This window comes from Panthera uncia, chromosome B1 (assembly GCF_023721935.1).
Source record: "Panthera uncia isolate 11264 chromosome B1, Puncia_PCG_1.0, whole genome shotgun sequence".
NCBI classification, from domain to species: Eukaryota; Metazoa; Chordata; class Mammalia; order Carnivora; family Felidae; genus Panthera; species Panthera uncia.
The window spans coordinates 79,966,808-79,979,186 of NC_064811.1; the positions used below are offsets into that span (position 1 = coordinate 79,966,808).

At 38.0% G+C, this 12,379-nt stretch overlaps 1 protein-coding gene across 1 annotated transcript in view; it reads right to left on the reverse strand.

Annotated features, from left to right (window-relative positions):
- STPG2 (sperm tail PG-rich repeat containing 2) overlaps window positions 1–12,379 on the reverse strand; it is a 594,553-nt gene that overhangs the window by 459,264 nt on the left and 122,910 nt on the right. The window contains exon 7 of the mRNA XM_049630905.1: window positions 12,114–12,221. Coding sequence (XP_049486862.1) covers window positions 12,114–12,221 — 108 coding nt within the window. The remainder of the gene's footprint in view (window positions 1–12,113; window positions 12,222–12,379) is intronic.

Here is a 12,379-nt window from a genome sequence, read left to right on the forward strand (position 1 = left end):
ATTGTTTCCTTTACAGTGCAGAAGCTTTTTATCTTTATGAGGACCCAATAGTTCATTTTTGCTTTTAATTTCCTTGCCTTTGGGGATGTGTCAAGTAAGAAATTGCTGTGACTGAGGTCAGAGAGGTTTTTTCCTGCTTACTCCTCTAGGGTTTTGATGGTTTCCTGTCTCACATTCAGGTCCCTTATCCATTTTGAGTTTATTTTTGTGAATGGTGTGAGAAAGTGGTCTAGTTTCATTCTTCTGCATGTTTCTGTCCAGCTCTCCCAGCACCATTTGTTAAAGAGACTGTCTTTTTTCCATTCAGTATTCTTTCCTGCTTTGCCAAAGATTAGTTGGCCATACTTTTGTGGGTCTAGTTCTGGGGTTTCTATTCTATTCCATTGGTCTATGTGTTTGTTTTTGTGCCAATACCATGCTGTCTTGATGATGACAGCTTTGTAGTAGAGGCTAAAGTCTGGGATTGTGATGCCTCCTGCTTTGGCCTTCTTCTTCAAAATTACTTTGGCTATTCAGGGCCTTTTGTGGTTCCATAAAAATTTTAGGTTTGCTTATTCTAGCTTCGAGAAGAATGCTGGTGCAATTTTGATTGGGATCGTATTGAATATGTAGATAGCTTTGGGTAATATTGACATTTTAACAATATTTATTCTTCCAACCCATGAGCATGGAATGTTTTTCCATTTCTTTATATCTTCTTCAATTTCCTTCATAAGCTTTCTATAGTTTTCAGCATACAGATCTTTTACATCTGGTTAGGTTTATTCCTAGGTATTCTATGCTTCCTGGTGCAGTTGTCAATGGGATCAGTTTCTTTGTTTTTCTGTTGCTTCGTTGTTACTATATAAGAATGCAACTGACTCTGTACATTAATTTTGTATCCTGCGACTTTGCTGAATTCATGTATTAGTTCTAGCAGACTTTTGGTGGAGTCTATCGGGTTGTCCATGTATAATATCATGTCATCTGCAAAAAGGGAGACCTTGACTTCATCTTTGCCAATTTTGATGCCTCTGATTTCCTTTTGTTGTCTGATTGCTGATGCTAGCACTTCCAACACTATGTTAAACAACAGTAGTGAGAGTGGACATCCCTGTCGTGTTCCTGATCTCAGGGAAAAAGCTCTCAGTTTTTCCCCATTGAGGAGTATATTAGCTGTGGGCTTTTCATAAATGGCTTTTATGATTTTTAAGTATGTTCCTTCTAACCTGACTTTCTCGAGGGTTTTTATTAAGAAAAGATGCTGAATTTTGTCAAATGCTTTTTCTGCATCGATTGACAGGATCATATGGTTCTTATCTTTTCTTTTATTAATGTGATGTATCACGTTGATTGATTTGCAAATGTTGAACCAGCCCTGAATCGCAGGAATGAATCCCACTTGATCATGGTAAATAATTCTTTTTATAAGCTGTTGAATTCTATTTGCTAGTATCTTATTGAGAATTTTTGCATCCATATTCATCAGGGATATTGGCCTGTAGTTCTCTTTTTTTACTGGGTCTCTGTCTGGTTTAGGAATCAAAGTAATACTGGCTTCATAGAATAAGTCTGAAAGTTTTCCTTCCTTTTCTATTTTTTTGGAATAGCTTGAGAAAGATAGGTATTATCTCTGCTTTAAATGTCCAGTAGAATTCCCCAGGGAAGCCATCTGGTCGTGGACTCTTATTTGTTGGGAGATTTTTGATAACTGATTCAGTTTCTTCGCTGGTTATGGGTCTGTTCAAGCTTTCCACTTCTTCCTGTTTGAGTTTTGGAAGTGTGTGGGTGTTTAGGAATTTGTCCATTTCTTCCAGGTTGTCCAGTTTGTTGGCATATAATCTTTCATAGTATTCCCTGATAATTGCTTGTATTTCTGAGGGATTGGTTGTAATAAGTACATTTTCATTCATGATTTTATCTATTTGGGTCATCCCCCTTTTCTTTTTGAGAAGCCTGGCTGGAGGTTTATCAATTTTGTTTATTTTTTCAAAAAACCAACTCTTGGTTTCGTTGATCTGCTCTACAGTTTTTTTAGATTCTATATTGTTTATTTCTGCTCTGTCTTTATTATTTCTCTTCTTCTGCTGGATTTGGGGTGTCTTTGCTGTTCTGTTTCTATTTCCTTTCGGTGTGCTGTTAGATTTTGTATTCGGGATTTTTCTTGTTTCTTGAGATAGGCCTGGACTACAATGTATTTTCCTCTCAGGACTGACTTCGCTGCATCCCAAAGCATTTGCATTGTTGTATTGTCATCTTCATTTGTTTCCATATATTTTTTAATTTCTTCTCTAATTGCCTGGTTGACCCATTCATTCTTTAGTAGGGTGTTGTTTAACCTTCATGCTTTTAGAGGTTTTCCAGACTTTTTCCTGTGGTTGATTTCAAGTTTCATAGCACTGTGGTCTGAAAGTGTGCATGGTATGATCTCAATTCTTGTATACTTATGAAGGGCTGCTTTGTGACCCAGTATGTGATCTATCTTGGAGAATGTTCCATGTGCACTCAAGAAGAAAGTATATTCTGTTGCTTTGGGATGCAGAGTTCTAAATATATCTGTCAAGTCCATCTGATCCAATGTATTATTCAAGGCCCTTGTTCCTTTATTGATCCTGTGCCTAGGTGATCTATCCATTATTGTAAGTGGAGTATTAAAGTCCCCTGCAATTACCACAGTCTTATCAATAAGGTTGCTTATGTTTGTAATTGTTTTATATATTTGGGGGCTCCCATATTTGGCACATAGACATTTATAATTGTTAGCTCTTCCTGATGGATAGACCCTGTGATTATTATATAATGCCCTTCTTCATCTCTTGTTACAGCATTTAATTTAAAGTCTAGTTTATCTAAGTATGGCTACTCCAGCTTTCTTTTGACCTCCAGTAGCATGATAGGTAGTTCTCCATCCCCTCACTTTCAATCTGAAGGTGTCCTCAGGTCTAAAATGAGTCTCCTGTAGACAGAAAATAGATGGGTCTTGTTTTTTTATCCATTCTGATACCCTATGTCTTTTGGTTGGAGCATTTAGTCCATTTACATTCAATGTTATTATAGAAAGATATGGGTTTAGAGTCATTGTGATGTCTGTAGGTTTCATGCTTGTAGTGATGTCTCTGGTGCTTTGTGGTCCTTGCAACATTTCATTCACAGAATCCCCCTTAGGATTTTGTAGGGCTTGTTTAGTGGTGATGAATTCCTTCAGTTTTTGTTTGTTTGGGAGACCTTTATCTCTCATTCTATTCTGAATGACAGACTTGCTGGATAAAGTATTCTCGGCTGCATATGTTTTCTGTTCATCACATTGAAGATTTCCTGCCATTCCTTTCTGGCCTGCCAAGTTTCAGTAGATAGATCTGTCACTACTCTTATGGGTCTCCCTTTATAGGTTAGAGCATGTTTATCCCTAGCTGCTTTCAGAATTTTCTCTTTATCCTTGTATTTTGCCAGTTTCACTATGATATGTCATGCAGAAGATCGATTCAAGTTACTTCTGAAGGGAGTTCTGTGTCTCTTGGATTTCAATGCCTTTTTCCTTCCCCAGATCAGGGAAATTCTCAGCTATGATTTTTCAAGTACACCTTCAGCCCCTTTCTCTCTCTCTTTCTCTTCTGGAATTCCTATAATACGGATATTGTTCCATTTGATTGCATCACTTAGTTGTCTATTTCTCCCCTCATACTCCTGGATTTTTTATCTCTCTTTTTCTCAGCTTCTTCTTTTTCCATATTTTTATCTTCTAATTCACCTATTCTCTCCTCTGCCTCTTCAATCTGAGCTGTGGTCACCTCCATTTTATTTTGCACCTCATTTTAGCATTTTTTAGCTCCTCATGACTATTTCTTAGTCCCTTGATCTCTGTAGCAATAGATTCTCTGCTGTCCTCTCTACTTTTTTCAAGCCCAGTGATTAATTTTATGACTATTATTCTAGATTCTTGTTCCATTATATTGCTTAAATCGTTTTTGATCAATTCGTTAGCTGTGGCTACTTCCTGGAGTTTCTTTTGAGGAGAGTTCTTCCGTTTTGTCATTTTGGATAGTCCCTGGGGTGGCCAATCTGCAGGGCACTCCCCCTGTGCTGTCTGGAGTAACTTGTGTTGGTGGGCGGGGCTGCAGTCATACCCCATGTCTGCCCCCAGCCCACTGCTGAGGCCACAGTCAGACTGGGTGTACCTTATCTTCCCCTCTCCCAAGGGTAGGACTCACTGTGGAGTGGTGTGGCCCCTGTCTGGATTACTTGCACACTGCCAGGCTTGTGGTGCTGCTTCGATGGGATCTGGTATATCAGCCCGGGTGGATCTGCAAGGTGCACAGGGGCGGGAGGGGCAGGCCTAGTTCATTTTGCCATTGGTGGTCCCCTGTGGGAGGGGCCCTGCAGCACCGGGAGGGAGGCAGACCAGTCGGAGGTATGGATCCACAGAAGCACAGCGTTGGGTGTTTGTGCAGTGCAAGCAAGTTTGGTGACGGGTACTGCTTCCCTTTGGGGGAGAAGATGGCAGCATAGGCGGGCGCTGGGCTCACCTCCTCCTGCTGATCACTTAGATTCCACCCACACCTGCCTAAATAACCCAGAAAACTGCCAGAAGACTAGTAGAATGGACTCTCCAGAGCCAAGTGTAGACAAGAGGCCCACGGAAGAGCATAGGAAGGTCGGAGAGGCAGTGCACGCTACACAGACTGGCAAGAGGGAGCCGGGGCAGTGGAGGGGCAGCCTGCCTGGCAAGGCAGAGTCCCTGAGTCTGGCTTGAAAAAGCGGAGGGTCCGGACTCAGTGAGTTCTGACAGCCAGCGGAACTTAACATCTGGAAAGTTAAAAGTCAACAGCTCTGCTTGGAGAGCGGGAGGGCGAGAGGACACTGGGAGGGAGAGGTGTTGAGCCCTGTAAGACAGAGCTCAGCTAGGAAGGGAACAAAGGCGCTGGCAAGCACCATCTCCCTCTCCCACCCCCAGCTGAATTTATTTTTGTGTATGGTGTAAGAGTGAGGTCCAGTTTCATTCTTCTGCATGTTGCTGTCCAGTTTTCCCAACACCACTTGTTAAAGAGACTCTTTTTTCCATTGGACATTCTTCCCTGCTTTGTCGAAGATTAGTTGACCTAATAGTTGTGGGTCCATTTCTGGGTTTCCTATTCTGTTCCACTGATATATGTGTCTGTTCTTGTACCAGTACCATACTGTCTTGCTAATTACACCTTTATAATACAGCTTGAAGTCCAAAATTGTGACACCTCCAGTTTGGTTTTCTTTTTCAAGATTGCTTTGAATATTCAGGACTTTTTGTGGTTTCATACAAATTTTAGGATTGTTTGTTCAAGTTCTGTGAAAAATGTTGGTGGTATTTTGAAAAGAATTGCATTAAATGTATAGATTGCTTTGGTTAGTATAGACATTTTCACAATATTTGTTCTTCTCATCCATGAGCATGGAATGTTTTTTCATTTTTTTTGTGTCCTCGTCAATTTGTTTCACAAGTGTTTTATAGTTTTCAGAGTACAGATCTTTTACCTCTTTGGTTAGGTTTATTCCAAAGTATCTTATGATTTTGGTGCAACTGCAAATATGACTGATTCATTGATTTCTCTTTCTGCTGCTCATTGGTATAGAGAAATGCATCTGATTTCTGTATGTTGATTTTTTATCCTGCAACATTAGTGATTTCGTGTATCAGGTCTAGCAATTTTTTGGTGGAATCTGTCAGGTTTTCTATATAGAATATCATGTTGTCTGAAAACAGTGAAAGTTTGAATTCTTTCTTGCTGATTTGGATAACTTTTATTTCTTTGTGTTGTCTGATTGCTGATGCTAGAACTTCCAGTACTATGTGAATAACCGTGGAACTCTCAGTTTTTCCCCAATGAAGATGATATCAGCAATGGGTCTTTTGTATATTCTCTTTATGATGTTGAGGTATGTTCCCTCTATCCCTACTTTGTTGAGGGTTTTTATCATGAATGGATACTGTATTCTGTCAAATGTTATTTCTGCATTTATTGGGAGGATCACATGGTTCTTACCCTTTTTTTAATTAATGCAGTGTATCATGTTGATTAATTTGTTAATACTGAACCACCATTGCAGCCCCAGAGTAAACCCCACTTGACCATGGTGAATAACTTTTTTAATATACCATTGGATTGGGGCGCCTGGGTGGCGCAGTCGGTTAAGCGTCCGACTTCAGCCAGGTCACGATCTCGCGGTCCGTGAGTTCGAGCCCCGCGTCAGGCTCTGGGCTGATGGCTCGGAGCCTGGAGCCTGTTTCCGATTCTGTGTCTCCCTCTCTCTCTGCCCCTCCCCCGTTCATGCTCTGTCTCTCTCTGTCCCAAAAATAAATAAAAAACGTTGAAAAAAAAATTTAAAAAAAAAATATATACCATTGGATTGATTTCCCAGTATCTTGTTCAGAATTTTACATCCATTTTCTCAAGGATGTTGGCCTATAATTCTTCATTTTATTGAGGTTTTTATCTGGTTTTGGAATCAAGGTAATGCTGGCCTCATAGAATGAGTTTGGAAGTTTTCCTTCTATTTATATTTTTTGGAATAATTTGAGAATAGGTATTAAATCTTCTTTAATGTTTGGTAGAATTCACCTGGGAAGTCACCTAGCCCTGGACTTTTGTTTGTTGGGAGATTTTTGATTACTGATTCAATTTTTTTGTTTGTTATTGGTCTGTTCAAATTTTCTATTTCTCCCTGTTTCAGTTTCAGCAGGTTATATGTTTCTAAGATTTATCCATTTCTTCTAGATTGCTCAATTTTTTGGTATATAATTTTTCATAATATTCTCTTATAACTGTTTGTATTTCTGTGGGTGTTAGTTGTGATCTCTCCTCTCTCATTTGTGATTTTATTTATCTGGGTCCTTTCTCATTTCTTTGTGATAAGTCTGTCTAGGTGTTTATAAATTTTGTTAATTCTTCAAAGAACCATCTCCTAATTTCATTGGTATGTTAACTGGTGGGGTTTTTTTGTTTGTTTCTATATAATTTATTTCTGCTCTAATCTTTATTATTTCCCTTCTTCTGCTGGCTTTAGGCTTCATTTGTTGCTCCTTTTCTAGCTTTTTTAGGTATAAGGTGAGGTTGTGTATTTGAGGTTGTGAGGTTGTGCTTCTTGAGATAAGCCTGTATTGCTATATACTTACCTCTTATGACCACTTTGATGCATCCCAAAGGTTTTGGACTGTCACGTTTTCAATTGCATTTGCTTCCATATATTTTGTATTTCTCTTTAATTTCATGATTAACTCATTCATTCTTTAGTAGGATAGTGTTTAACCTCCATGTATTTGTTGTTTTAACAGTTATTTTTCTTGTGATTGGCTTCATTTTTCATAGCTTTGTGGTTGAAAAATATGCATACTATGATCTCTATCTTTTTGTGCGTATTGAAGCCTGAATCTGTCCCCATATGTGATATTTTCTGCAGAATATCTTTGTGCACTCAAACTAAATGTGTATTCTGCTGCTCTATGATGAAATATTCTGAATATATCTATCAAGTCCATTGGGTACAGTGTGTCATTCAAAGCCATTGTTTCCTCCTTGATTTTCTGCTTAGATGAATTGTCTATTGGTGTAAGTGGGGTGTTAATGTTCTCTACTGTTATTGTATTGTAATCGATGAGTTTATGTTTGTTATTAATTGATTTATATATTTGGCTGCTTCCACATGGAAGCATAAATAATTATATTTGTTAGGTCTTCTTGTTGGATAGACCCTTTTTTTATGATATAGTGCCCTTCTTCATCTCTTGCTCTGTTTTCGGTTTAAAATCTAGTTTGTCTGATATATATATATATGGCTACTCTGGCTTTTTTCACATCCATTAGCATGATAAATGGTTCATTCTCTCATTTTCAATCTGTAGGTGTCTTTAGGTCTAAAGTGAGTCTCTTGGGGCATCTGGGTGGCTCAATCAGTTAAACGTCCAACTTCAGGTCATTTCTCATGGTTTGGGGGTTCAAGCCCCACCTCAGGCTCTGTGCTGGCAGCTCAGAGCCTGGAGCCTACTTCAGATTCTGTGTCTCCCTCTCTCTCTTCCCCTTCCCTTCTTGCTCTCTCTCTCTCTCTCAAAAAATAAATAAGCATTAAAAAAAATTAGAGACAAATGGCCAAGATGACAGAGTAGCATGGAAGTTCTCAGCTTCCCTCATCCTGAAATGAAACTACATCAGCATGAAGTGAGTCTAGATTTTAAAATAAAGACTGTAACAAGAGATGAAGAAGAGCATTATATCACAACTAAAGGGGTATATCCACCAAGAAGATCTAACAATTGTAAATATTTATGCCCCCAACATGAAGAAACCCAATATATAAATCAATTGATCACAAACATACAGAAGTTCATTGATAATAATACCATAATAGTAGGGGACTTCAACACCCCACTTACAACAATGGACAGATCATCTAAACAGAAAATCGACAAAGAAACAATGGCTTTGAATGACACACTAGACAGGATGGACATAACAGATATATTCAGAACATTTCATCTTAAAGCAGCAGAATACACATTATTCTCCTGTGCACATGGGACATTCTCTAGAATAGATCACATACTGGGACACAAATCAGCCCTCAACAAGTACAAAAAGATCAAGATCATACCTTGCATATCTTCAGACCACAGCACTATGATACTCAAAATCAACTACAAAAAAAAAAAAAAACCAAAAAAAAAAAACTTTGGAAGTGCCATGAACACTTGGAAATTAAAGAACATCCTTCTAAAAAATGAATGGGTTAACCAAGAAATTAAAGAGTAAATTAAAAAGTACATGGAAGCCAATGAAAATGAAAACATGACAGTCCCAACTGGGATGCAGCAAAGACAGTAATAAGAGGGAAGTATATAGCAATCCAGGCCTTCCTAAAGAAGGAAGAAATTTCTCAGATACACAATCTGACCTTACACCATAAAGAGCTAGAAAAAGAATAGCAAATAAAGCCCAAAACCAGAAGAAGACAGGAAATAATAAAGATTAGAGAGCAGAAATACAAACAATAATAAGAGAATATTATGAGAAGTTATATGCCAATAAATTGGGCAATCTGGAAGAATGGACAAATTCTTAGAAACATATAAACTACCAAAACTGAAACAAGAAGTCATAGAAAATTTGAACAAATCTATAACCATTAAATTAATTGAATTAATAATCATAATCAAAAATTTTTCAACAAACAAGAGTCCAGGGCCAGAAGGCTTTCCAGGGGAATTCTAAAAAATATTTAAAGAAGAGTTAATACTTATTCTTTGGAAGCTGTTCCAAAGAATAGAAATGGCAGGAAAACTTCCAAAATCATGCTATGAGGCCAGCATTACCTTGATTCCAAAAGCAGACAAAGATCACAATAAAAAGAATAACTATAGACCAATTTCCCTGATGAACATGGATGCAAAAATTCTCACCAGGATACTAGCAAACTGAATCTAACAATACAGTAAAAGAAGTATTCACCACAATCAAGTGGGATTTATTCCTGGTTCAATATCCACAAATCAATCAATATCATACATCACATTAAAAAGAAAGAATAACAACCACATGAACCTCTCAATAGATGCAGAGAAAGCAATTGACAAAATACAGCATCCTTTCTTGATAAAATCCTCAAGAAAAATACCCACCACTAATATTATCTTCAATGGGGAAAAACTGAGAGCATTCCTCCTAAGGTCAGGAACATGACAAGGATATCCACTCTCACCACTGTTATTCAGCATAGTGTTAGAAGTCCTAGCCTCAGCATTCAGACAACTCAAAAAAAGAAAAGCCATCCAAATCAGCAAGGAGAAAGTCGAACTCTTCACAGACTACAGGATACTCTATGTGGAAAACCCAAAAGATTCTACCAAAAAACTGCTAGAACTGATCCATGAATTCAGCAAAGTCACAGGATATAAAATCAATGCACAGAAATCCATTGCATTTCTATACACCAGTAATGAAGCAGCAGAAAGAAAAATCAAGGAATCAACCCCATTTACAACTGCAGCAAGAAACATAAAATGCCCAGGAATAAACTTAACCAAAGAGGTGAAAAATCTATACACTAAAAACTATAGAGAGTTTATGAAAGAAATTGAAGAAGACACAAAAAAATGGAAAAACATTCCATGTTCATGGATTGGAAGAACAAATATTGTTAAAATGTTGATACTACCTAAAGCAATCTACATATTAAATGCAATGCCTATCAAAACAACACCAGCATTTTTCACAGAGCCAGAACAAACAATTTTAAAATTTGTATGGAACCAGAAAACACCCCAAATAGCCAAAGCAATCCTGAAAAAGAAAACCAAAGCTGAAGGCATTACAATTCCGACTTCAAGTTGTATTACAAATCTGTAATCATCAAGACAGTATGGTATTGGCAGAAAAACAGACACATAAATCAATGGAACAGAGTAGAGAACCCAGAAATGGCCCCACGAACATATGGCCAACTAATCTTTGACAAATCAGAAAAGAATATCCAATGGAATAAAGACAGTCTCTTCAGCAAGTGGTGCTGGGAAAACTGGACAGCGACATGCAGAAGAATGAACCTGGACCACTTTCTTACACCATACCCAAAAATAACCTCAAAATGGATGAAAGACCTAACTGTAAGACAGGAAGCCATCAAAGTCCTAGAGGGGAAAACAGGTAACAACCTCTTTGACCTGGGCCACAGCAACTTCTTAGTTGACATGTCTCCAGAGGGAAGGGAAACAAAAGCAAAAATGAATTATTGGGACCTCATCAAGATAAAAAGCTTCCGTACAGTGAAGGAAACAATCAGTAAAACTAAAAGGCAACTGACAGAATGGGAGAAGATATTTGCAAATGACATATGAGATAAAGGGTCAGCATCCAAAGTCTATAAAGAACTTATCAAACTCAACACCCAAAAAACAAATAATCCAGTGAAGAAATGGGCAAGAGACATGAATAGACATTTTTCCAAAGAAGACATCCGATGGCTAACAGACACATGAAAATATGCTCAACATCATTCATCATCAAGCAAACACAAATCAAAACCATAATGAGATACCACCTCACACCTGTCAGAATGGCTAACATGAACAACTCAGGCAACAACAGATGTTGGCGAGAATGAGGAGAAAGAGGATCTCTTTTGCACTGCTTGTAGGAATGCAAACTGGTGCAGCCACTCTAAAAAACAGTATGGGGGTTCTTCAAAAAATTAAAAATATAACTACCCTTCGACCCAGCAATTGCACTACTAGGTATTTATATTAAGGATACAGGAGTTCTGTTTCAAAGGGGCACATGTACCTCAATGCTTATAGCAGAGCTATCAACAATAGCCAAAGTATGGAAAGGGCCCAAATGTCCATTGACAGATGAATGGATAAAGAATATGTGGTATATATATACAATGGAATACTACTCAGCAATCAAAAAGAATGAAATCTTGCTATTTGCAACAATGTGGATGGAATAAGAGTGTATTATGCTAAGCAAATTAGTCAATTAGAGAAAGACAAATATCACGTAACCTCACTCATATGTGGAATTTAAGATACAAAACAGATAAACATAAGGGAAGGAAGAAAAATTAATATAAAAACAGGGAGGGAGACAAAACATAAGAGACGGTTAAATACAGAGAACAAACTGAGGGTTGCTGGAGGGGTTTTGTGAAGGGGATGGGCTAAATGGGCAAGGGGCATTAAGGAGGATACTTGTTGGGATGAGTACTGGGTGTTATATGTAGGAGATGAATCACTGGAATCTACTCCTGAAATCATTATAGCACTCCCAAAAAGTCCTCTTTAATATAATTTTTTAAAGTTTTATTTATTTATTTTTGAGAAAGACACAGAGAGGTGGGGGGGGGGGGTGGAGAGGAGCAGAGAGAGAAAGAGAGAGAGAAAATCAAGCAGGCTCCATGCTGTCACTGTCAGCATGAATCCCAATGCGGGCTTGATCCCACAAACCATGAGATCATGACCTGAGCCAAAATCAAGAGTCGGACACTTAACTGCCTCAGCTACCCAGGCATCTCTAACTTTTCTTTTTATAATCTCCCAAAACACCATCAGATTTGTTTCTGGCTTCACTTGTATCTATTATGCTCTATGTATGAAAATGACTGTAGAACATTACCTGGGACTGAGAAAGAAAAGCAGGTGATGCATCATTTACGCTTGGTATCATACTTTCAGTCTTCTGAAATTGACTTTTAATGTCATATTTTCCAGGCCCCGGTACTCCCTAAATTACAAAAGAAAAAATACATGTTCTCATTAAGAAAGCATCTATAGTACCTAAGGGAACAGTTGGCTAAATATATGAACCAAAGTTACAGGGTTTTTAAGCAAATTCCTACACGAAATTACTAAAGCACTTCATTAAAAGGCAAGCCAGAACAA